Source organism: Natator depressus, chromosome 2 (assembly GCF_965152275.1).
Source record: "Natator depressus isolate rNatDep1 chromosome 2, rNatDep2.hap1, whole genome shotgun sequence".
In the NCBI taxonomy this organism is placed as follows: Eukaryota; Metazoa; Chordata; order Testudines; family Cheloniidae; genus Natator; species Natator depressus.
In genome coordinates this window covers 186567634-186592303 of record NC_134235.1, presented here as the reverse complement: position 1 = coordinate 186592303, position 24670 = coordinate 186567634, and the positions used below count along the sequence as shown (strand labels likewise).

Below are 24670 nucleotides of genomic sequence, written 5' to 3'. Positions count from 1 at the left end.
CAGACTATTTACATTCCATACTCTGTAATATAGAACCATATTGTATTTATAGGGAAGACAGAATAATCACTGTTCACCACTGATATCTGCTCTTAATTTTCCATAGGTCCAACTCTACTGAGTTGGGAGAGAAGGAGGTGTGTATGTACACCAGAGGCTTGATCTAAAGCTCCTTCAAGTCAATCAATGTCTTTCCACTAACATCAGTGGGCTTTGGATCAGGCCTCAGATGCTCCTGTTTTCAACACACTGCAATAAGTAAAAGAGTTGGCTTTTTTAACTTTAACATGAGCTGGGTTATCAGGCTGAAAGTTCTCAGCAAACCTGATTCTGATATTTGAGCTACATGAAGTGATGCACTAGATGGTGTGTATTCCACATGGAACAACAGGATAGTCATGCACTACCATTCAATAGCTCTTCTGAATTGGTAACCTAGTGGCAAGAGTGTACTTTCGATGCACTGCACATTGGGAAATGCCTTAGGCAATTATACCTTGTGGAAAATAGCAATGCCAGGTGGCTGTTCAGAAGTAGGCATGATATTGTGACCTCCTCTAACGGGTTGAAATGGGTCAGAATTTGCCAGAGCAAGGTAATCTTAAATGCCACGAAATCCCACATGTAAAAGATGAGTACAGTATTAGTTTACTTACATTTGAAACATTGACTACATGGTACATTAAGCTCTGCAAAGAATTACAAAGAAGCAACACACTGATACATTCCATCTGCACTAAACATCCCCAAGGAGTGCCACGGAATAATTGCTGATAATGCATAAATGGTTCCAACCACTTGAGCACCTGTAAGGCTTTCTGCTCCAAAAAATAAATTCTACTCAGAGAGAGATAACTTCATCAGAACGTCAGTGATGGTTACATAACATTAGTCTGGTATTTCTTAGTGTGCTGCAAAAATAAATTCTCTGAGCCGCCTGGTAAAGGACAATTATTTACAGTCTGGTTATAACCATATCTCCTAGAGTCTTGCATTGTGGCCAGTTTAACATTCACTGCAGGACTATTACATGGATTTTGTCATACCAAAGAGCTTAGGACTGTCCCTAACCATAGGATAATTGAAATTCATCTCTGTAGCCATGATGGTTACAAGATGATGTCATTATTAGAACTGGATGGGAAACTCTTTTCATCCCACAAGAATTCCAAATTTCAAAACACTTTCCAGTCCTGAATCAGGGAGAAATATCAAAATTGTGAAAATTTTTATGAACTGAAAATACCCCCAAAATTTCAGATCAGGTCAATCAAAACATTTTGTTTTGAGATTTTTGAAACATTTTATTTCAATTTTGACCTTTCATTTTTTAAAAAAATTTAAAAATCATAAATAACATAAATTTCAAAATTAAAAGTTGTTCTGATCGCCCAAAATTGAGCTTTTCCTTTGAAAATGTCAAAATGTAATATTTGACAATTTTTAAACTTTTTTCAAAAATTTTGTGAAACAGGAAATTAGTCAAACTGACCCTTTCTAGTGAACACTTTTAGTTCTGACAAAATGGCATTTTCAGATGAAAAAAATATTAATTGAAAAATTCCTATCCAGCTGTAGTCATTACGCCATAATGAGCATTTCCTTAGCCCATATGCCAATGGGTTGTTTCAAAGATGTGTACCCTTGCAAAAGTACTGAAAAGACCTTGGACTGATCATAAAGTATTGATTTGCCAACTATTTTCTTTCTCAAACCATTGGGTAACTCGTTCAGCATTGCAAACTGTGCGAGACAGTAGCTAGGCATGGGTTTCACTAGCAAGATGTGACTGCAGTGCCAACGCACAGTCCAGAGCAATATTATATAAATGAACTAATGACTAGTAATTGCTTATGTACAACTTGGCCTGACAGCTACAGACAGCACCTTGCACAGATTATGCACTAGGAACACAGTACTTTGAACATTTCACTGTTTTCCTGCAACATCAATGTGATAGTACTTGGATTGCCTGACAAAATGATCTGACAAATTCCGTGAAGGTTAGGGACATGCTTTATTACTTATTCAAATACAATTTGTCAAGGGTGCATGAACAATAATGTACTGGGTGCATATAAACAGAAATGCTGAGATGCACAATGTTTTACACTCACATATGAATGAACAATATTAAGCCACCGAAAACTGAAAATGAAATTTCAAATCCAGAAGTGCATCATATTTTGCACACTCTTAAGACAGTGTCAAATGCAAAGAATCATCAGTCAAAAGCTATTATTTCCAGTGTGCTTAATAATATAATAGTCTGGCAGTTGCACTGCATGCAACTCTGGCTAAGAGCATTTCTACTTGGCAAAGCTTGTTAATTTTTTAAAAATTATTTTATAGTTTACCAAAGAGCATCTTGCAAGTTTCCATAGCCAGCAACCAGATGATAAAGGAATTTAGACTCATGATGGCAGGATATTCCTTTCTTCCTTGGTCTGCAATGTCCACATTTAGTAGGCTTTATTTGTAGTTTTGGTCACATTTTGTCCTACTTTCTAAAAGGGTGGAAATGTCATAGGTGTACACATTTTTCAAGGTCATGGCTGGCTACTAACAGGAGAAGTATGGTCAGGTTCATGCTTACCATAGCCTAAAGGTGCAGACTCCTGAATATGTTTTTGGTCCTGTGACAGCAGCAAAGTTTTCTCCTGCAGTCTTCACAACATACGCAGCTGGGATGTTTCATTAGGGAAGTTAGCATCTCTTTCAGGAGTAATGGAGAGTTTAAGAAAAACTAAACACAGCATTCTATATGCTGCTCCTTACACATGGCTATTCAGGCATCTGTCTCCATTTATTTTTTAAATAAGTGCTCTAACTTTTGGCAATTCTCTTTTCCGGGAGTTGACACAATTTTAACTGCTCCTTTTCTACTTTAACAACGTCTTTTGTGGTGGTGTGTGGTTTGCGACCACTGCTCTGTGTCACATCTTCGAAAAGACAAGTTTGGTCAGTCTTCCCCGCTTCCTCGTCCTCCTCATCATGGTTTTCCTCATCATCCTCTGAATCCATACTTCTTGCCATGCCCTGTTCTTTTTTATGACTCCTCTATATAAGCTTCAGAGAACCAGCCGTGTTAATCTGTATTCGCAAATAGAAAAGGAGTACTTGTGGCACCTTAGAGACTAACCAATTGCGCTATTCAAGACATGGGTGATCAGTATAGGATATTGCCTTGGGATAACTTGTATGTGCTCCAACTTGTGTGTTCTGCTCTGGGCTGGTGAATGAAGCTTCTTCAGTCTCTGAGGGATCTGACTGCTTTTGCTCAGCTGTAGAAACAATATCTAGCTCCGCTTGATAAAGATCACTGCTATCTCTGGGTTCATCTACCAGTAACACAGCAGAATTGTCTGACACCTCAGAATTGTCTGACAGAACTATCACCTTCAGAGAGGTGGGTGTCTGACAAGTCTACTCTAGTCCAAGTCTGAGCAATCAGTGTTCTCAGAGTTACAATGCTAGCTCACTTGGGTTGGAGGGCAGACTGATGAAGAGAAGAATTACCAGAGAAAAATTATCATACTGCAAAACATCAGATAGCACTGCTGGAGCTTATGAGGAATGATGCGTGCGCCACTTGTCACTATTTCTGCTCCGAAGAATTTCTTGTCCCACCCCAGAAACAGCCGTTCAAACTCTTTAGCTGCTAACAAGAAAAGAATCAAATCTGAGCATTTTCATTGGGAGCTGAAATATGGAAAAATATCACAGTCAGTCAATGTGGCACAGCAGAGGTGTTCACGCAAGGGAAATACTGTAGAAACTGTGTACAGAAGCATGTTTTTAAAAGAGCTCACACTCAAAAAGGTTCTGAAATGCCTGTGGAGATGCACATTGCCATTGCTCCACACTGTCAATCTAAAGTGGGAGAGACACAAGGTGGGGGAGGGAATATCTTTATTGGACCAACTTCTGTGGGTGGGAGAGACACGCTTTCCAGCTTACACAGAGCTCTTCTTCAGGTCTGGAAGTGGAAGATGCATTTTACCTATAAAGAACAACAGTTAGCATGTTGGACATTGCACTTAATGCAGCAAATAAGAGGAGGTTAGGAGCTGATGAATAGGATGGAATATACTGAAGCCAACAATAGACTCTTACCTTCCTACGTCAATCCCTAACTACTAACAGAAGCCCAACATGTACTGAAAAAGTCGGAACTGTCCAGCACTTAGGACTATATAAATTCTTCTGAAAACATGATACAGTGTACTCATGAGACACTGACCCAGAGTTTTTCCAGGTTATGGCCAAGTTGTATGTAAGTGGCATACAACTGATTACGAATATTAAGGAAATGTTCAGTGACTGCTTTATAAACCCTAATGCGCACTTAATAGTAAGTTATGGGCCTTTTTTCTATTTTACATAATTAAGACCTGTACTTTGTACACTTACCTTCTTCACTGCTTTTAACAGCTACATTGCTCTGGTTCTTTCTCATCTTGTAACTGCACAATGATTAGTTGACTCCTATTTGGACCTCATGTTGTCTCACAGTCACCACTGATGTGGATGCTCCCATCTGAGACAATTCGTGAGGAATATTTCGCATCTGGGGATATGTCTACACAGCAATTAGAAACTCATGGCTGGTCCATGCCAGCTGACTTGGGCTTGTGAAGCTCAGGCTAAGGGGCTGTTTAATTGCAGTGTAGACTTTCAGGCTGGGGTTGGGGGCTCCAGGACCCTGTGAGGTGGGAGGGTCCCAGAGTGAACATGTGCAGTGCAAGTAAACAGCCACTTCGCCCAAGTCCCCTAGCCCAAGTGAGCTGACACAGACTGGCCACAGGTGTCTAATTACAGGGTAAACATATGTCCCTTGTCCCACAATAACCCTTATTAATGTATCAATTTTGAAACCTATTTCCTTCTTCCCAGGGGACACAGGTTTTAACTAATTTAGAAAAGAAGTTAAAACAAAGCTGGGAGCAACGGCAGGTGACAGTCTATGGGAGAACATAGCTATTGCATACAGACATGATTTCAGAAGGGTGGACTGGACAGCCGTGTTGACAATTATTAACATCATTTCCAGCTGTGCATGCACGTGCTAATTAAGATTTACAGATGTATACTCACATAGTAAAACTGATTTCCTCCTTCCTCATCAGTTATTTGCTCAGCATAGTGTTGATAGGGCTCTCTCTTTTGTGGGAGCTCGGACCAAGTTGGTTGCAGGTCCCCCATCTGTTGCTGTTGCCTGGTTATTCTTTTCTGTGGGTTTTCATTTGACTATTTGAGGTCAGACCATTGCCGCTCCATCATCTCTATGGCACTTTCCCCTTGAGCAGATTGCAGATGTTACTTTGGTCCATTGTTTTTTCATTTGAAAGTCTGTGTGCTTTGTGGCGCCCTTTGCTCACGCACACACTCAATTTACAAGTAATCGAATTCACAGGTTTAAACGACTTCTCCTGAACCCATCTCCATCTCCTTTTTGTGACTGTCCTTGTCTGTCATGGTATCATGGGGTCCTCTCACCGCTAGAGGCGCCTCCTTCTGACCATCCTGGGAATTAGCTCTTCCAGGCTTACACTCTCCCTCCGGCAGTGTCTCCCCCATCCTGTCTTGGTCTGCGGCCCCCGCAGATAACTCCCAGATCTGCAGTCTCCTCTGGTCAGGTCACTAAGGTCCTCCCCTTCGGCGGAATTCACAGTTCTCCCTGACCTGCTGTCTCCACTGCCCTTGCCACTCCCCAGTGGCTGGTAGAGGAACCCAGACCTGCTTTCTACACTGGGTTCCAGCCCAGGGACCTTACAACAAGCAGCCAAGGTCTCTGCATGGTCTGACCCCTGTTGCTGTTTCCCTGGGCTTCTTTCCACTCATCTGCCTTTCCTCTGCACCCCACTCTCCTAGAATTGCCAGCCTCCCAACTCTCTCCACTCAGGGACTAACTGCAGCCTACTTCCCTGCATTCCTGTAGCCACCTTGCTGTTCACTTGACCTAGACTTTATTCTGACCCCAGCTTGTTCCTGCCTAGCTGAGCCTCCTTCTAATTAGTGGCATGTTCCCTGGCTCCTCCTCCAGATGCACCCCATAAAGTTAATAGGCCTGCCTGGTCACCTTTACTCCTTTCAACCCTGTATAGAGTGGTTGAAGCATCACACATTGCTTAAGTCCTATGAGGCCAATTCCTTACCACCACAAGGGCAGCCCTTGCTACTGCATTTAAGACTTCCTATGTGCCCTGAGTTGCGATGTTCGGTGCAAGTCCCCAACTTTACTATGAGTGCTTGCTTGTATGGTTTTCAAAAGGAGTGTGCAAACAACAGTTTTGCCTAGCTAGGAAATCACTCCATGATGGTGTGTCTGTCTTTCCTACAGCACCTCTGACTCCTTTGAGAGTCAGGTAATCTGTTACCGAGGTGTAACAGAAGTACGATGTCGCCAATACGCTGGTCAGACTGGCACAACCTGCAGGCTGATTATTTCTGCTGGAAAAGGAGCAAAACTTCATGCTGCCCATTATAATGTACTATCACCATCAGATGTCTTGTCAAGGAATTGCAGCCAGCAGAGTAACACATTCCTCTAAGTAGCCTCTCAGATAAGCATGCCTTCTGTGACACATTTTGCTGTTTGCCAATGCACTGCACACTTTGGGCTTGATCCAGTGCTCATGGAAGCCAATGGAAGTACTCTCACTGACTTCAGTGGATAGTGAATCAGACCTTTGGTTTGTGCTCTATACAACTGAGTCCTAATGGCATTGTCACAATTTGTCCTTCCTCCATCTGCATGGGGTACAGTACAATAATACTATGCTGAGAAGAAATCTGCTGTGTAGACTTTGAGGCTGTCTTCACAAGGTGTGTTCTTCCCAGATTGCATCTGACTTAAACCAGTGCAGAATCATTAGGTAGCTTCGTGTTTCTTATCAGCTCAGGAACATCGTTTGGTTACTCTCCACACACCACTTTACACAAGCAACACAGAATTTGGACTCCTGTCTCTCTGTTCTCAGGCACCTTTCTGACGCTATTATTCCCCCTGCAGATTTTATTTTCTTATGTTCACCTCTTCTAGCCTCAGTATCAATCTAGTCCTCACTCTTTTTGCATGGGTACCACTTGTTTCTAGCATGGATATTTTCTTGCATTCCATTCCTTGCACTGATGACAGTCCCTTGGGCACACAAAATTGCCACAACTTAGCACATCACTAAGGCCATTATTTTTGGGAACAACGTCAACTTAATCACATCCTCTGAAAGCATTAGCACCAGCCCCAACGTTAAAGCGAATCTTCCAAATGTTGGTTCTGTGATATCAAACCTTAACAAGTTTTTAATGGTTCCAAAATATTGCTCTCAAATATTCTTCAAAACCTAATCTGAACCTGAAAAGATAAGGCACAGTCATCCTCATGTCAACCTCATAAAAAAGGATATGGGTGTGTGAATGCCATTACATTATTTTTGACGTAACATCATTAATTTTGGACTGACTCTTAGAATTGTGTATGTAATGAGGTAATATCTTGAGCAGAAAGTCATCAGAATGAAACAAGCTGAGGGAACTATTTCCCCCAAAGATAAACCATCTCACCAACAGCAATACGTTGTGCCATATAAACCATGGAAATTAGAAAGATTCACCTGTACACCTACTTTATATTCCGGTGGTATCCTGGCTCCAAAACCAAAGGCTGGGAACATTTTATCACTGAAAACAAAATAAAAAAGGGTTTTTTTCCCACCAAGAAATGTACATTGTTCCACTAAACATTTATTCCTTCATATTTGTTCATGAAAAAGGTGACAAAGCAGAAGAGCACAGAAAAGGCTGCTAGATCATGCATGTCATTTGGTCACCGTTATTTATGTTTGCAAGAATCGTCACCCTTTACTCTCACATTTAGATTCCTGTTTGTGTTTCTCAGAGCACCCTGAAACACAGACATTACTAGATTCCCAACACTCTTCTTTGAGATAGACCGTTATACTCTATATTCTGACATGCCGTTTGGTTTTCTTTTCCTATTATGTCCTGTTATTTGATATGCCTACTGTAACAGGTTGCAGATCAAGGCCCTGATCCTTGAAAGATTTAAGCACACGGTTAACCTTATGCACTACGAATAGCCCCATTGACTCTACTGGCACTATCCACCGTGTATACTGTTAGGCATACGAGTACATCTTTGCTGGACAGAGTCTACAACTTCTCAGATTCTCCCGACTCTAGCAATTCCTCCCTTATTTCTACAGCTGATGGCTGTCTGCCTTTTGCTGGTCATTGTTGCTACCTGTAATTAACTGCTAGTTATTGCTCTCTCTTTCTCTCCTTCCTGCTCCCCCATCCAGATCCAGCAGGACACCTCAATGAAACATAGCACACTGAAATGAATTTATGAACAACATCAAAATGCACTTCCCCATCACACAGCCCGTCCCGAACAGAAAGAAAAATGGAGACTCCAGCAAGTGAGACCAAGAGAAAAAACCGCAAAATAAATCAGTAATGACTATATTTAAGACTAGTATGAATATCGCTTTCACAGTGGAAACAGCACAAGCTCTGTGTTGGAGAGAAAGTATAAATGGAAGAAGTTTATGACAAGAGAAATAGGAGACAGGAAGCAGAGGAGGGCAAGAGAAGAGGGGAGTAAGACAGTGTGCCGGTGAAGTGCAGAAAGAGACAGGGGAGGAGTGTCAGGTGAAAAATCTAATGTTTTTGGAGATTCAGACCAACTGGAGGAGTAAAATGGTCTTGGAGCATCCCACAACTGGGGAATACAGAGCATGGTAAGTGTAGTCCTCTTCTGTTTTCTGCCCCATGATTGAGAGTAGCTTGGGTTCCTTACAGTATTTTAGAAACAATCTTCATATAGGTAAGATCTGTGACAACATAGTTCTTCCAGGTAAGAAGAGACAGGATCATCCTACTCAAGAGGACAGCGTCTAGTGAAAGGAGGATTGTGTAATTAAGTGTGTTTGTGATTTGGGTTCACAGAACTGTCCAGGTGGGAAGTGTCTTCTGGCAACATTACAGAAGGGGAAATTTCACCTACAACAAGTTGCAGATTGAATGAGGGTTTCCACCTGTAACCTGACTGGTGTCTACTAAAATCTGTTCAAAGATTTTATTTTATATTAGACATAGGTTGGGTGATGAGCTGGTATATTTAATGTCATGGTAAAATTGCTTCCAAGTGTTACAACGAGATGCCTTGTTCTTCATTCCAGTTTGATCATCTGGATGGAGATGAGAGAGATCCTGATTCAGAAGATCAGGAGACTACATGGCCATTGATTTCCTTTTCACTTCACAAAGCTCATTTGTGCAGATGCTATAGACTCCTCTCTCTCCATAGGGTATATGGAAAATGACAAACTCTGATGACATTTTGGCCCCTTTTCAGCAAAACACTTGGGCATGTGCTCAGTCTTAAGAATGCTCTTAAATCCATCCTACTCAGCAAAGCATTTACATACATGCTTAACTTTAAACAAGGTCTTCAGTCCTAATGGAGTCATTAACACACATGCATCAGTGCTTTGCTGACTTGGATTCAGCTCCTCTGCTTGAAGACTGCACTGAGTAGTCAGGAGGGTTCCCTGAGAGGCTGAGTTTCTGTTACTATCTTGGGAACCTCCAAAAATGCACAGTTTGGGGCAGAACTTTTAATTGACTCTGTGGTCAGTCCTTGCCTAGTAAATAACTCACGACTGCAGACATACTCACAGAAATATATCAGCACCCACTACAAGTGTCACACCACTCAGTCGGGCATCCTGCCGGAAAGGTGCCATGGTATTTCTGGTCAATCTTTTGGGAGCAGAGCAAAATGGAAGTTTTTTTTTTTTTTTTTTTTTTAAAAAGCTCTCAGTCCTTGGGGACTGCCTGGCTCAGGGGATTGACAATGGGATGTGGAAATAATCACCACGCCCAGATCAATGGTGCCTAACAATGGCTTGGCTGTAGTGAGTAAAAGTTGTTCCCACCTGAGGGCTAAGCTCTTATGAATTGCTGCCTTGCTATGAAATGTACTTGCTGTTTAAATCTGGGGGAATGTAATATTGTGTCCCATATGCTATCCTATATGACAATGAATCATTTGCATGGTAATGAAACATTCATTCCAAGAGATGTCATAACCTAAGGGGGCAGTGAAATTTTATGCCAACCATCTGCTGATTGCCTTCCCTTTGATTAAACACTTCTGGAAGTGGGCAAACCCTTTACAATAGATGCAAATTAGAAGTCAGCTACCCATTAAGAGGATAAGAAATAAGAATCAAAGAGACAGCAAAATGGGACAAAAATTTTGTGTTACATCAATGATTAAACATGGTTGGTTTATCAAATTAAACCCTATATTGCTGTGATTGACTAGATTTTAAGACTAGAAGGGAGTATTATGATCATCTAGTCTGGCCTCCTGCATTATACAGGTCATAAAATTTCATGCTGCAATTACTGCATCAAGCCCCAAAATTTGTGATGGATCTAGAGAACACCTTTTAGAAAGAAATCTAACTTTGATTTCAGTGGTGTCCCTCTACAATAGGTATTTCAATTATGTAAATGCTGCATATCTAGATGAAAGGGGAAATGGAATTTATCAGGATGATAAATGATTATTGCTAAAAACTTCTCTTGTCTTTTATATCTCATCACCATCTCATTTCCTTTAACCCCTTCCGCTGCAGCTTTGTGCACAATATGGAAACCCTGGGCTTGATTCTCAGCTCCATTTCTGCCTACTCTTCCCTGCTGAAACGTAGCAGGAGAAAGGCTGCCAAGGGGCTGCCGAGAGCTCCCTTGGCTGCAGAAAAATTCCTTTAGGTACAGGGGATGGGTTAGGGCTAGGGAGGAGACATGACATAGGCTGGAGGGGCATGGCATTCCACCACTGCAACTGCTGGCAACGTAACAGTCCTGCAGCTGCTCTATGTTATGTCAGGAGTTGTTTTGGCATCTGGACAGTGCAGGATGGGGGCTGCCCCAAGTGTTATTGAGCCCCAAGAATACACCTCTGGCTTTCTCTCACATGTCTTCTTTCAAATGTATTTATACAAAAAAGAAAAAGAAGAAAAATCATTACAGCAGAGTGTTTGGGTAAGAGTGGGCTCTGCTGTAATGATTTTTTTTCCTTTTTCTTTTTCATATAAACACATCTGAAAGAAGACATACAGCCAGAGGTGTATTATTGTTTGTCCTCCCTATTCTGTCACAAAGAGCTTTGGGCATACACATGTCAACTGCCATCCACATCATGACGGACAGCACTACCAAATACATCGGAGGAGACAGCAAAGGAAGGGAAAGACAGTGGTGCTACACAAAACCTAAGGTTGACTCTGGAGTGTTAATAATAAATAAATAGGACTACTAATAATAAAACCTTACCTCGAGCAAAACCATTTAAAAAAATTACAAAGAAAGAACACCTTGTCAAGTTCACTTGATATTTTTTGCAGCTTTCCCATCTACACCGAGCAGGAAAAGCTCCTCTGAAACTCAAAGCAAGGCATAATTTGCAAAATCCTGAATTATTTAACTTCAGGGATGGCAAATATTATAAAACATACATATCACCGGGAATAAAAGAAAATCAACGTGAAGGTCAGCTATGACAAGGATCATACATTTCGGAAACACGTCTTGAGAGTTTGCATTTTACATAGTGAGAACTTTGAGCTCTAATACATGTAAAGAGGAAACTAGTGAAGCCAGTGACAACTACAAAGCTGTCCTGGTAGGTTAAATAGTTGCCATAATTGTGCTGCTTCTTATTTGTGTGCAGAGATATAACTACTGGTATTTTATTCAGCTAAGCAGATGCATAACACTTAAGGGATACTATAGGCTGACTGAGTAGATCTAGATTAGGTTTAGACTCATAGATTCATAGACTTTAAGACCAGAAGGGACCATTGTGATCATCTAGTCTGACCTCCTGCACACCACAGGCCAAAGAACCTCACCCATCCACTCTTGTAATAGACCCAGATTCTCTGGCTGAATTACTGAAGTCCTCAAATCATGATTTAAAGACTTCAAGTTCAAGAGAATCCACCATTTACTCTAGTTTAAATCAGCAAGTGACCTTTGCCTCGTGCTGCAGAGAGAAAAAAGGGTTATATATAGTTTTAAAATGAAGAATTATTTGTACCACAGGCCTAAATCACCACTTCTCCCACTCTTATTTCATTGAACCTCAAACCCATTAACCATAACTACATCAACCTCAGTTGTGTGTCTCAGGATTGACAAGAACCTCTGTATGCAGCTAGAGAAAAGACTCGTTTTTCATCTGTTTAAATTAATGAATAATCACCCACAGTTACAGTCCCAAGTACTGATGTCATGCCCACTACTTTTGGAGAGAAGTCTGATTTATTTGCCAAAAACATCTTTCTGGACATCTGTATAATCCCCCTTTCCTCCCTCACTAAAAAAAAAAAAAGACTGATTTGCGTAATCCACCTCCTAAACTAGGAAATGAGGTCATATCCAAAGCAGGGTTCAAAGTTGCCTCTCAACTCTGAAATGATTTTGAGACCAAAGTCAGAAAAAAAGAAAAATTGATGCATTCGCAAAGTAGGAAAAAGTGTGATGTGAAGCTATTTTCCCCCCCGGCTCACAGAAAATGAAACATTTCCCATCTAAAGCGAGGGTTTTTTTTGTTTGTTTTATTAAAGCAAGCAAAAAAGTCTGTAATGCTGTTTCACAAACAGTGCAGTACATATCACAAACTCAGTGTCTATAATAGAACATATACCAGAAACATGAACTTCTTAATCACAATATTCAAATCTTCTGAACTATTAACTTAGAGATTTTCAAGAGGTGGATAATTTAATTTCCCCTGTCCTGATGCATTGTAAGTATATATTGCGCAACTAACACCTGGCAATCTGTCCAATTGTTATTGCTGTCTCTCTGGTCACTGATCTTAAAGGATATGTCTACACAGGACTTGGACTTGAGTCAGAGGAAAAGTCAGGGCTAGGGTTCAGGTTCAACAGAAACGTTGTTGATAAATATAAGATAACATACACGGAAAGGAATCATGTGAAATACTCAGACATTGCTGGGTTCTAAACTAACCATTCAGGAAAAAGACTTGAGAATCATTGTAGACAGCTCAATGAAAACATCTGCTTAATGCAGAGCAGAGGTTAAAAAAACAAAAAAACAAAAGATAAGGATGTAGAGAAGACAAGATAAAAAACAATCCTGAAAATAAACCTTCATCTTGAACACAGAGTTCAATTCTTGTCACTTTATTTAAAAAAAAAAAAACCCAGCAAAATAGAGGGAGTTCAGAGACAGGTGACCAAAATGAGAAGAGATATTTAAATGATTTGGACTGTTTAGTTTCGACAGGAGACTAATGAAAGGAAATGAAAGCATTTTGTAAATTTGTGAATGGTACAGAGGAAGTGAACTGGGACATCCAATGAAATTAAATGGCAACACAATTAATACTTATAAAAGGAGTTATATTTTTCAACAACGCATCATTAACCTGTGGGACTCCCTTACAGAAGCTATCACGGAAGCCAAGGGATTAATTATTTATATGGAGAATATCCACAGTTTTATTTAACTGAATAAAACTTACTAAAGACAGAAACCCTTATGCTTCAGGGCAGGAGTTAAACGCTACCTGAAGGGAGATAGGACAAAACTTCTCTGGGTAAGTCACATGAACCCTCCTCTGAGACCAGTGGTACTGGCCATTGCTCAAGACACTGGATTAGCTGGATCATTTGTTTGGTGATGCCTTCGTTCCTAAATTCATGGAAGTCACTGAGAGCTATCTGTGCTCAGCATCTCTGAAAATCAGGCTACTTTTATTAAGTATCTAAATACAGATTTAAGTACCTAATTTTAAGGCATCCACATTGGGAAATTTTGCCTTTAACCTGTCTGTGTGTCATGTTACCGATCTGTAAAATGAGGCTAATAATTATCCACCTCCTTTGGTTTTTGTTGGCCTGCTTTTATCAGTGAAAGTACTTTGGCCGCAATTCAGCAACTTGTGCACCTGCTAACTTGAAATACACGGGTAGTTCCGTGGACTTCAACTGCTTCTAGTTAATCATGTGCTTAGGAGACCCTGCCAGGAAAATGTGCTGTTGCACTGACAGTGTAGTTGCAAACTAATAGCACTGTGCTGGTGGTAGGGGACTGGGAGGCGAAAAAAGTCTACAGATTAATTTTAGGTTTCAGGTGGCCTCTTGGCAAATAACTACATGCAGCATATATATTCTTGCTTTTCCTGATGTTGATCACATTGATATTATAAATGGACTAAAACTAGAATCTCAAATTCATAGCCCTTTGAATTTCTTGCAGCGAGTGTATCTGATCAGAATTCTTAAATCTAAACCTGCCTCTGTAATTTTGGTTCAGGGTCAGAGCAAAGCTAGGAGGAGAATATTTTCCAATTTCTAGTTCGAAGGTGACCAAAATCAACTAATGAGTCTTTCATTTTCCAATCAAGCTATAAAAAAGCCACTGAACTCACTCTGTTACAGTACATTTTCCCATGATAATATCAAATGTTATTCTCACTTAAATAGACATCTCAAATTGCCAGATTAAAAGCTGGATGCCTATTACACATTTAATTTTTTTAAAAACCAGGAAAAAGAGCAAAAAGGCAAAAGAGAGAATCATCATTAAACTCTATTAAAACTGTAATCTTTTATGTTTAGGGAATGACTTGGAAGAAAATGAGCTGAATTAAGTATTTTATCCCTAAACCATATGAGTGAATCATGTTCCTGAGTATATTAAGTACTTATCTCAGAACGTCTTGATGCCAATAAATATGGAATCACAACAGCTTATAAGGGATTTGCTGTAGCTCCAAACAAAATATAGCAACCATTTGAAATACTTTAACATTTCCAGTTCCTTCATCACAAGTGGAGTTAGGTAAATTTAGGATACCCAGGGCTGATCTGCATGATCTGACAGGGCCAAATAATGATGACCTGGGTTTGGGTCAGGTTGGGTCCAATTAGCTCCATGCATGTGCAGCAGGTGGACGGAACAAGTAGCCTCTCATGGTTCTGCACAGCAGCTGGGCACAATTGCATCCCTATGCTCCCACAGGGGTGGGCCATGGCTCAACAATTCCTCTCTGCCAGCCATCAATGCTGCTAGATTCAGGGCTTGTGGGTTGGAAGAGGACAAGTGGAGGAGTGTGGCAGCAAGCACAGTCCCTCTGCACTCAGAGGGATTGTATTCTTCTCCGTGTGGGGCCAAATCACTCCCAGAGCAGGACAGTACTTGTTAAATACAACTGAGCCCCCAGTTTTTAGTAAGTCCCTCGTTAAGCAAACTTCCATTGAGGTTCATGGACCTCAGGATTTGGCCCATAATGCACAGTAGGTTTCCATGGAGCAGCGAGGACCTAAAAGTATGATAAACTAAGGCTATTGTTACCCTGTTTGGCTGGACACAGACAAAAATTCTACATGGTCCTGTCATAAATATTCAAAATCTAGACATTAACATTCATGCATCAGCTTTAGTTATAGCTGTATTTGAAATACAACAAATTACAAAATGCTTCTTAGTCGTCTTCAGGGAGCTGGGATCTGCTCAATAATATAAATTTATAAAATGGGGCTTCAAGAGTATGAAGGTAATGGCAGTATCCCCTACAAGGGGCATAATTAATGAGTAAGGGGAATACAAATTCCCTGAAGCTAGCCACTGAACGGCATCTACTAATGAAGTATCTAACAAATCCAAATCCAAATGCAATAGCCTTAAACTTCCCCTGATAAATATGAAAAGAAGACTGAAAAAGCTCTGCAGTGCAAAAATACCAAATGAATTCTGAAATTCATAGGCTAAGCAAAAAAAAAAAAGTGTAAATATCTATTGAAAGAAGCCTTTGTAAATGAGGTGGGAAATGGGCGAAGGGAAATGAAAGGTTTTGGTGATAAAATGTAAAAAGACAAGATTGTCTTGCTAGATTATAGCCTAGTAAAATGGCATAATTGGAGAGGTGAGACCAAAATGGCAAGCTTCCTTGTTAGTTTATAAATAAATTGGCCGTGACCTGACTTATACTTGCAGGTGTAAAATGACGTAATTCAGTAAACATCCTTTGTTGAACAAATGGGACTGCATTGTTAGAAAGAGTCTGGGGGTGCTCCATGAGACCATAGAAGGGCTCTTACTAATCTTCCAGATTGCTAGTCAAGTGAGTTCTTAGGAGGATGCGTATGTGTCTCTGTAGTTTCCAAAGGGTTAACTCTAAATTGCCCTGGAAGATCAATGGAATTGCACAGTAAACTGATACCAAACCCACACAAAGGACAGTTTCACAACCCTTCTGTCTTGGAGGCTTAGAACTCCACCTGTCTTGCAGAGGATATCCTACCCTTCGTGGTAAATTTTACTGAACAACTGTGAGAGTCTGTAAATAGGACAAGTGCAGTTTTAAAGTTCCAGACTATTCATAATGCTGCATCACATAGAAAAATCATTGCTACATATATATTGAGTTTTATCCTTTTTCATTGCATCATGATAAGCAGGGGTGGAATTACATTATTTTTAGAGTTTCAGTGATGTGAGTGACATGATATGACTTTTCCCTACAATGTTTTTCAGTCATTTTCATTTTGTTTTCTACCAGAACTAAACAGATGGAAAATTCATTGTGTCTGGGAGCTAGGGAAAGTAGGAGCATATTTAGGCATATATATATGTGCAAGAGAGATTTTTAATTTGCTCCTGGAAGGGAATGAATTTTCTAGGATGACCAGAAAAGAAGTATTTGTAGTAACCCTTCTGTGACCCAAGAGAACCAAATTCTCTGCTGGTGTAATTCAACTGAAATCAAAGTGACATTCAAATTGAAGAAAATAATAAAAACATATACAGCAAAATCAGAAATAAAACATGTTGATAATTAAGTATTCAACTAGATGCCCTATACAATATCTAGGAAAAAATTGCCAGCCAGCCCCCCCCCCCCGAGCTATTGATGTGGAATCCAAAATCAAGGTAATTTTACAAGGTATTTGCATGTTGCTGAAGTCAAATTGTCACCATAGAACTCCTGAATCAGCCACATTTACAATACTGAGGGCATATATTTATTTCAGGACACTTTAAAGACATTTTCCCTGGCTTCATCATTTCAGTCAAACAAAAGCCAGCAATCAATAACAGCTGTGTCCATGTGAACAAAACACAGACTACTACTCAGAGGTCTGTGGGATGGAATACTGCATCTTCCTTTGGCAAATCTAAGCTTTAAAGGGACAACCACCACTTTCAGTTATACCTGTGTAATCCCACTGACTCCAAAGAGGTGATAAAGATGTGACTAAGCAGGCAATTTGGCCCCACGTCTTTCTGTTATGCTATTCTTTGACAAAAGGTGTCCACTCTTGATTAAACTTGCATGAGAAGTACTGGAAAATTGTTTTCCTCTGTGAACTGATGGGTTTCCAACCAGGACAAATATGCAGCTCAGCTAAATGTTAGTATAACTGAGGGGAGCTACAGGGCAGATTATAATATAAATAACTAGTTATATACTTGAAAGATGCAGGGAAGAAATTCACTAGTCTGAAAGCTCCATATAAGTTGTAAATAAGAACATGGGGATGATCTACTAGATCATTATGTTTATCCCATGCTGGTGGAAGATGCAGCAGACACCAAGCTGATGCCACACTCATTCTTAGCCAAAATGCCAAAAAGAACCACCACTCATAAAGATTTATGAAATTACCTAGTTTCCACAGCAGATGTATCGGGCTATCTGTGGTACACTATTTTCTACTGCATTTGTGAGTTATAAAGATCTGCTCTTCAGGTCACTTTCTTTGGAGGGAATCACCACTAGACAAATTACATCTACTATTATTTACTCGTTAACGCTGACAGAGAGCTAAGAATCGCACAAGACAAAGTTCTAGCCTTGAGGAGAATAGGCTGACTAGATAGATAACACAGACCAAATTGGAGACCCCAGAGGCAGTTTCTCTCTTAGAGCAACACTTCTATTGTTTTGTCCATGGAGAAAGCAGTACATTTTGTTGACATGAGCTAGCATTTGTGAATTTTGAAGAAGAAGTGAATCTGAGGAGGAATTTCAAGGAGACCAACATTGAACAGGGGTGAAGCTGAGAGCAGTAAGAAATGAGAGCAGAGACATGGGCAGGAGCGGAGTTGAATATGTATCAGAGAAACCATTACAAAGTCAATCTTTACCAATTTTGACCACACAATTATCATAGAGATTTCCTGTTCTAATTACAGAGATACACTGTCATGATGGTAGCCAATAAAGGCTTTGTAAGGTGACCACTCCAAATATGTGCACGAGTGTGCATGCACAGTATGTGATGGCCAAGGTCCTGAGGATCTAGTCCAAGGACGATTTAATATAGTACCTAGTATATAATCCAATGACTATTTAAAAATACCATCTGTCCCAATTCCGCTTCTGACCCTGACTTACCATAGCACTTCCGCAGATGCTTAAGTCCAATTAAAGCCAAATGCTTAACTCTAAGCATGTGCTAAGGATTTTGTTTAACTGGGAAGTGTAAGAGTATTGTTTTTATACTTCTTTGTTCACTTTCCTGGGATGTAAGTGGTGCAATGCATGCTTCAAGAAGTATGAAAATATTCTTTTCCCCAATGGTTTCTAACCTTATTTAGATAGTTTGATGATCTTTTCTGCTTACTAACTCCAGAAAGGCTGCCTCTGTAATTAAAGTGATAAACAGATATGTTCAATAATTAACAATATTTTTATTTATTGAGCTGCATGGGTAGATTAATTTTTTAACATGGCTTTAAGTAGTGAATTTATGAAAAAGTAAGTGTTGCATACAGTGAAAACTTACTAATTAAAAGAAACACCCTTTGGCCACAGATTTAATTAATTAGTATTATATTAACATTACAACCAAAGCCAACTTCTGCTCTCCTCCTTGTCTCTGACATAATTCTTTTAATGTATATTCTTCAGATGACTACAGCAAAGGTATTCATTGTATTTCTTCATCCTCAGTGCAGGTACGAAATAGCTATAGAATGAGCTCTATCTGTTGATTTTAAGATATTGGGATGGGAATAGGTTCTGATTAAAAACTAGATCTTATGAACTAAGCCTAAAAACTTTATTTCCCTCCTGAAGGCAGAGCACTTAAGCACATGCTTAGCTTCATGAATGGAACGCCAATGGAACTTGCTTAACTTGTGTTAAGGTTGCATCTATGACAAAAGGCAAGGTGCCCTTGGAGAAAAGGGGTGGGCTGGTTCTAGATCTGAGAAGTTTCATTTTTAGTGTATTCCATCAGAATAGTTGAGTTTGAGTCAGCCAGGCATAAAATATTGAGGCAATAATGATTATTATTTTCAATTAATAACAGTACATAATCAATAAGAATTATTATATACTGAGCACCAACAATGTTCTGCAAGTATGAGAAGCTAATATCAAAACTCACCACAACTGCAATGGGAGCACCATCAAACCCTAAAGGGTTTTCAAATCTTTTATTAAAGTTGGCCAAGATATTGGATTTGTAAAGGGGTTTTGGATTTTCACTCTAAACATTTTGCACTGCTCTAAGCATACATTATTCCTGCACTTAGCTGGAATTATTTACTCTTTGCTCATTAGTAGCCATTAGGGAGGTGGCTGGACACCTGTATTTTACAATTTGGTACTTTAGTATTCAGGGACAATATGGGGATTTAGAATTAAGGAGGTTATTTGCATAAATGAAAACACGATGTTGGTATCTGAGGACAGATATAATCCTGCTTCCATATGTTTCAAGGGCGACTTGCAATGTAAAAATAGAAGATTATCTCTGAAGGTGAACAAGCAGAGAAATATAAACTAAAAATAATTTTCTATCAACTTTTGAAATTTCAAACTTTTAGAATGAGTAAAGTGGATACTGTGTACTATGAAATACTTTACGAAACTATGGGAGTGAGAACACTACAGAATGGTAGAAGCATAGTCAGAATGAGATATCCCATGATTTTGTGATCTGACAAATATTTTTTAAAAATTGTAAATACATTTACGCTTCATCTTTTTAAAGTTATAAATGTTAATTTGATTATATGGAATCTGATTCTCCTTTACACTCATGCCCCTTCATATTCCTCTGGTAGTGTAGCGGGGCCTGAAAGTGGGTATAAATGTAAAATTTTGTGTAAAAATTAGTCATAAAAAAGAATCTAGGACCATATTGACTAGTCTGATATTGTATGTTGTATCCACTACTAAGAATAAAGGTTCCAGTTCAGCAAAGCCGTTAAGCATATGCTTAACTTTAAGCATATACTTAACTCCATCCCTATTTAGCAAAGCACTTAGGTATGTGTTTCCGTCTGATTGCTGTACCTGGGGTTTATGCATGAGCTCACATATTTTGTTGAATCAGGGAAGAGAATCAAAAATAAATATTTAATTTAAAATAGAGAATTTGATTAAGGGGGGCAAGAGATTAGAAATGCAATTTATAAGCAGCAAAATACAAATTTCAACATTTCAACCACAGGGCCAGATTTCAAATCCAATCCACTTCTTTTGTTCCACACTTGCTATAATTAAAAAAAACTATACTAATGTGGAATCATTTACAAAATTTTTCATAATTCAGCTCTGTAGATAGAGCAGAATTTTAAACAACGTAGCTTTATTTAAGACTGTATGAACAGGCTCTTTTTAATCAGATTCCAATATACATCTTCCCCTTACAGAGACAATCATCTCTGTGTAATGATGAAGTGACACTCATGGTTGTTTGGTCATTTTCCAACAGTGTCTTTGGGAAAACAAATCATTGAGGCTCTCAGGCCAGACATTTTAATATACTATATGCTTCTGGAGATATACTGTATTGCTCTGACTTATGCTATGACCTTCGAAGAGAGAAGCTCTAAAACACCATGAGGGATACATCCGTTATATTATTGCACTGTTATGTGTTAACCAGACATGCTAGCTAGAGTTGTTAATATAACAAAAGCACAACAGAGCTGGGCCAATCCTGAGAAAGAGTATCTGTTTGAATTATTCACTACATATGGCTGATGGGAAATGGTTTTCCCATTCCACGAGACTTTTCAAGGTATAAAAAATGTTCGCTGTCCAAATTGGGACAAATTTCCAAATTGGGACAAAAAGTAAAAAATCTTGAAAATTTTCCTGACTGACATATTGAAAAAAGTATCACAACATTGTATCAAAACACTTATTTGACGTTTATGAAATGTTTCATTCAAATTTTGACTTTTTTCCTTTTAATCTTTTTTTTAGTGTAAATTAACTAAAACCTTGAAACAAAAGGTTTTCTTGAACCAAAAAAAAAAAAAAAGGAAACTTTGTTTCAAAAACATCAAAACAGGACATTTTTGACAATTTCAAATTCAAATTTCAATTTCAAACCCTTTTTTCAACATTTTTTCAAGTCAGGAAATTCATCAACACGAACTTTTTCCCACAGAGAATTTCAGTTTTGACAAATTGGCAATTTTTGATGAAAAAATATTTAGTTGAAAATTTTCCAGACCCGCTCTATTACAAACACTGATTCACTTTGTTCACAAATATATTTGCAGAAAAAGATGTTGGGAACTGTTTTGCAAATATGTATTCATATGAGTATATCTAATCCATCTATCTAGGTTCCTATTTGGTGCTCATCACAGTGGCATCTAAGCACTGGTTACATATGTTCGGTATCAAGGAGATGTTTCCCATTATGAATAGAGAGCAGCAGCATGGTCCAAGGAGATGCAAAGTGATTGAGGGCCAGCTGCCACAGACAGGATATAGTGAGCTTTCTGTTTGTTTGTTTTTTTGAGCTAGGGTTTTACCTATATATGGCCCCAGAGCAAAGCTAAGACTTTCAAAGTGATGAGTCATTTTGCCTCTCAATATTTGGGTGCCCAACTTGAGGCACCTTAAAGGGGCCTGATTTCCAAAAATGTTCAGTATCCACCTTCTGAAACATAGATCCCCTTAAGATTTCTCAAGTTGCGGACTTCTAAGATTGAGGCAGCCAAAATCATTTGTCACTGTTGACAATCTTGGTTCAAGTTTTTACTAGTGTTAAATAAAAAAAACCTGTTATAGCGACACAAAGTGGAAGTTGGAATTTGATCTGCCTCGTGATATCAGTTACGTTATTCCCAGAATATCTATGTTTGGTGGTGATCTAGGAAGCAGAATAGAGCTTGACTTTCAGAATCTTAAAAGGGCTTGCAATACTGCTAGTTAGAAAGTGCTTGTTTTGACCTGTAAACCTAGGAAATTGGATTCTGAAATCATTGAGGGAGAACAAGCATGGAACGCCACAATGTGTTTGTTTCTTTTTTTGTTTTAAACAGTCACTTTTGTGACCATAACCACAGATGACTGATTTTTTTTTTAATGCATTAAGCATTTCCATAGCCAGAGAATGAAGTCTCTCTATTTCATTTGTCTTACTGGCCAGACACATTAGGAAAAAATAATTAATGGACTTGGCCAATTTTAACATGACTCGATTATAACAATAGTTCTCCCAGGGAAGAAAGGCCTTTGAAAATTTTCAAGTGAAAATATAGTTGTATTTTATTGCTTTTGTATACCCATCTTTAACTTTCTAATGGGTCATTTTCACTAACAGTTTATCTTAAAGCAACATTTCCTCCATGGAGCTGTAGACTTGTTTCACCTGATAGCTTGATTGATAATATTTAATGTGACTCTCTTTAATTCCAGTAATTTTTTGAATACTTTTTAGAGTCTGATTTTTATTCTAATGAAGGCTGCTCTTTCATATCGTATCAACTACCCAGTACTATTTTTTCTTAGCCATTAATTATATCACCTATAAACTTCATCTTTTCCTCCCCTTATGACAATTACAAATGATAACATGACTTGAAGCAAGTAGTGCCAAAAAAATAAGAATTCTACACAAATGAATGGCTATTTGATCATATTAGGTTATTTCTGTAACACTGTTTCAGGGACATCTGAAGCATATAGGTAAATGGGCTTTTGGATGAACAGGGAATACTGCAGAGCATTAGGGGATGTAACCACAACACTTAATTGAAAGCTTTAGTTACTCAGGGGTCTGTTATACTGGGCTGACCTGTACAGAAGTCAAAGTTACAAGAAGATCTGATTGTGATATCAACCAAGCTGACCACAGCATATAAGACAGTCTTGCCACTTGTTAATTATTGGTGCAATGACATCCAATTGCCCCAGGCTTTCCACTAAACTACGAAGTTATTATAGTTTTTCTAATAATGAAGGTGTTGTAAATAATATCCATACCTTGCCAAGGTCTTTACACACCCAAAAAAGGATTTTTTGTTAAGTATTAGGCACAAGAAGCACTTCAATGAATACCGAGTCACTTGTGCTATTTGAATACAAGAAGGGAAAGGTACAAATGACCAGAACTATGCAAAACTCAGTGGTTTCAGTGAACATTTTCTGTTTCATTTCACAACACCTGAGATCTGTTAGGCCGAAGGCCTGTACTCTAACTTGACCAAAGTAACAAAAATTCAACTCAGCCTGTTACATAAAATTGTTTATAAAAGTCAGCAAAGACAGACAGACTGGACTAGTTCAATTAAAAAGGTTTACTGAAACAGCCGAAGGACTGTGGTGAAACCATGTCTGTTACACCAGAGGAGCCCGAGACTGGAAATTAATGGACCAAAATTAGTATGTTGGAAAGTAGGCATAATGGTGGATAAAATAATAAGAGGATCCGATGCACTATTCCAACTATCTCCCGCTTTTGGGATCTTTAAAAAAAGACTTGGTTGGGGATCAAATGGAGAATGGATTCCTGGGAGATTCCAAGAGGAAAGGCAGACAGGCCTCTGACTCTCTGTAGAGACCCTGTACTTTGCTTGTAAGCCATGAGGATCATCATACTATCATGACACCCAGACCTCAGCACACCAACACACCATCTGACCCTTCTGTACCTGCAAGGACTCCAGCCTAATACACATGAGATACTGCTCTGTCTTCCTTCCCATATCTGTTCCTTTCTGTCCTTCACTTTCTTCCCCCTGTCCAATCTCTCTCTCTCTCTCGGCTTTTCACCTAAGTTTGAGGGTTTTGCAGTGTTTTTTGCATATTTTTGCACATGAAATTTAATAATGAAGATGCTCACAGTCCCCTTCTGAAGGAATAGTTCAAAGACATTAAGGGAGAAATAATTCAAAGGCTGCAGTTCAACACAGTGCTACACGTGTCATAAAGAGCTTATGTTGGAATATGAAGATTATTCTGTGAGCGGGCTGGTTTTTTACTCTTTAAAATATAATATTTTCTTCTTTAGAAAATTATTATTGTAATTCATAAAGTGCTCACAGCATGCTGGATGAAATACAAGAAGGTACAAAGAAAAAATCCTTTCTAGAGCTTGTCAAAATTTTTCCAATGGAACAGTTGCTTTTGGAAAGATTCGTTGTGTAAAATCACTTTATGCAGCCCCACACACACAGACACACACACACACAAGAATACTTAAAGGGTTTTTTTGGGGGGTAATTTAGATTACTAATGGCCAATCTATTTGACAGAGGCAGGAGAGCTATTTGAAATCAACAGGGGTGCACAACTTTCTCAGAGGGTCAAGTAGTCAGATACACATTCACAAGC

The 24670-nt window shown here is 39.0% G+C and overlaps 1 protein-coding gene across 2 annotated transcripts in view; it reads right to left on the bottom strand.

Annotated features, from left to right (window-relative positions):
* The window catches only part of CPNE4 (copine 4), a 321822-nt gene that overhangs the window by 22787 nt on the left and 274365 nt on the right, over positions 1–24670 (bottom strand). The window contains exon 13 of one of the 2 annotated variants that reach the window (XM_074945561.1): positions 7617–7683. In XM_074945561.1, the coding sequence (XP_074801662.1) occupies positions 7617–7683 (67 nt within the window). The remainder of the gene's footprint in view (positions 1–7616; positions 7684–24670) is intronic. The other variant, XM_074945562.1, reaches the window with a different exon arrangement.